At 36.5% G+C, this 2,449-nt stretch overlaps 1 protein-coding gene across 4 annotated transcripts; it reads left to right on the forward strand.

Moving 5' to 3' along the window:
• The first annotated feature begins 280 nt into the window (after positions 1-280).
• LOC140812758 (tRNA (guanine-N(7)-)-methyltransferase) lies at positions 281-2,201 on the forward strand. 4 transcript variants are annotated; one of them, XM_073171115.1, is made up of 2 exons: positions 281-398; positions 1,307-2,201. In XM_073171115.1, exons 1-2 carry the CDS (start codon positions 356-358, stop codon positions 2,095-2,097), a joined length of 834 nt encoding a protein of 277 aa, XP_073027216.1. In that variant the 5' UTR covers positions 281-355; the 3' UTR covers positions 2,098-2,201. The 4 variants fall into 4 exon arrangements, with proteins under 4 accessions (XP_073027216.1, XP_073027217.1, XP_073027219.1 ...); XM_073171116.1 differs by having other exon boundaries at positions 309-398; positions 1,326-2,201; XM_073171118.1 differs by lacking the exon at positions 281-398 and adding an exon at positions 410-617.
• Positions 2,202-2,449: the final 248 nt, after the last annotated feature.

Below are 2,449 nucleotides of genomic sequence, written 5' to 3' on the forward strand. Positions count from 1 at the left end.
TTAAATATTTTTTGCTCCTTTTAAAATATATTATAATTTTTTTCCCTCTTTCTTATTTGTAGAACCAAGTATAGAACCAAATATAGTTTGGCTCAAATCATACTTGAGTTCGATTAATTTGTATACGAATAAAACATTTTTCGAGTCAACTAAAAAAATGTCGTAATCTGACTCGATTTATTTATACCTTCAGCCAGGTATAACTTTGGAGGTCAATTACTAATTCCGTATGTACCGATCCTTGTATACGCACACATCCATGTATACAAATGTATTGTGTATTTAACGGGCTTAAGAGCCCAATTCAACGATCCGGCCCACCTAATTCAAACATTCCAAATTAGGGCACAAATCGATGCCCTTTCTTGTTCTCACCTCTGCTCTCTGTCGCCTTAAAGGTTTGCAATTTCTCAATTCTCCGTGTTCCTTTTTTATTTTCCTTAAATCCCTTTGCTTATATTACAACCTTAAGTTTTCTTTCGTTGATTTTCTTATTTATTTTTAGTCTAAAGTCTTCGAACGAAAATTTCAACCTCCTAATTAGATTTTATTGAAATTAATTTCTGCGAAATGGGTTCACCCTGCTAAGGAAAGGTACTAACTTTGATTACATCGAGGTACCTACTTTGATCCCTAATGTACAACACACAGTGTTGTGCTGTTGCTATGAAGCTATTTCGAAATATTTTGAAGAGATGAATGTTCTGGAATTATATTCTTGAATTATAATTTTTTCAAGTTTTCATAGCTTCGGATGTAACTAAGTTATGTTAAATGAGGAGGATTTTTTTGGGATATCATGTTATCTGTGTTTATGAAATTATTAAAACTAACAAATTGCGTATATATATAATCATACATAAAATATCTGTATAGTGTATATCATAAATAAATCATTCTAGAAATTGAGAAATTAGAAGAATTCCCCAAAGGGAGTCACCTGACTTTGGTTTTTTTTTTTTTTTCTTTTGGAGTCAGAAAACACTTGTGTTGGCAAAATACACAAATTCTTGTAGGGAAATCTAAAATATTTTATGCAGTCTCTACAGGTGAAAATGTATGCAAGTGAATAGAATATGACCTCAATATAAAGATTTAAAATGTGCCTGTGATATGACACTAATGGTTGGCTAAATTACTGTAGTATTGTTTGTGAAACTTCTGCTGTCGAATTAAGTTACCATCTGTGATGTATAATGAACTGCCTATAATTTGGGCCATGCGATTCAAGCCATTGTACCTTGTTTTGGCTGGATGAACGTTAAGAATTTCTGTTGCAAATATATGGTATTTTGATTTTGATTAGATTGGGATGCAATTGACAGAGGGAAAACCGGTGGCATGAATATGTTGGAGCATGAATGCGTATCAAACCCTACTCATAGTAAGACAACAGGACTGCCTCGGAAGCGATTTTATCGAGCTCGCGCTCATAGCAATCCTTTGAGTGATTCTCATTTCCCTGTCCCAATATTCCCCAGTCAGGTTGACTATAACCTCCATTACCCCATGTACGATGGTTCAAAAAAGATTGAATTTGCAGACATTGGTTGTGGATTTGGCGGGCTTTTAATTAGCCTCGCCACTCTTTTTCCTTGTACGTTTATGATTGGGATGGAATTGAGGGACAAGGTGACAGAGTATGTGAAGGAAAGAATATTAGCATTGAGGGCCGCTAATCCAGGCCAGTATGAGAATGTGTCCGTGGTTCGGACTAATTCCATGAAGTACATTCCCAATTACTTTGAGAAAGGACAGCTCGCCAAGATGTTCTTTTTGTTTCCGGATCCTCATTTTAAAGAGAAAAATCATAGGCGCAGGGTAATCAGTCCACATTTACTCGATGAGTATGCATACGTTCTTAGAGTCGGTGGGATTATATACACAATAACTGATGTCGAGGAGCTTGGTTTGTGGATGAAGTCATGTTTGGAGAGTCACCCGTTATTCAAGTCTCTTACTGAGGATGAGCTCCAAAATGATCCGGTTGTAAAGCTCTTGAGCACTGCAACTGAGGAAGGGCAGAAAGTTGAGAGGAATGGTGGCCAAACGTTTCAATCTGTTTATAGACGCGTTGGACTGGCTCTTCCTCATTGAGTTATGCGCCGAGTAACATGATTTATGGAATTAATCCGTTCATGTTATAGTTTTCAATCAAATTAAATGATGAATGGAAAGCCGGTCTTTCTTTTTGCGCGTAAGTTAGCCCTTTTTACTACCGTGGTATTCCTGTTATGGTGAAGAAGTATTGGACTGCCGTATATTATGCTCAAAATCTGAATGACGCTATTGAAAGAGCTAATTGATGCCTTTTATATTGTTTGCCGATGTTTGAAAACAAATATAGGGCGGCTGTAAGAGAGAAACCATTGAATTGGACGTCGGTCGATGTTCATATGAGTTATGCCTGTGGGATCAAGTATCCCAATGATAGGTTGCTCTTCATTTA

Source organism: Primulina eburnea, chromosome 14 (genome assembly GCF_022965805.1).
Source record: "Primulina eburnea isolate SZY01 chromosome 14, ASM2296580v1, whole genome shotgun sequence".
Classification (NCBI taxonomy): domain Eukaryota; kingdom Viridiplantae; phylum Streptophyta; class Magnoliopsida; order Lamiales; family Gesneriaceae; genus Primulina; species Primulina eburnea.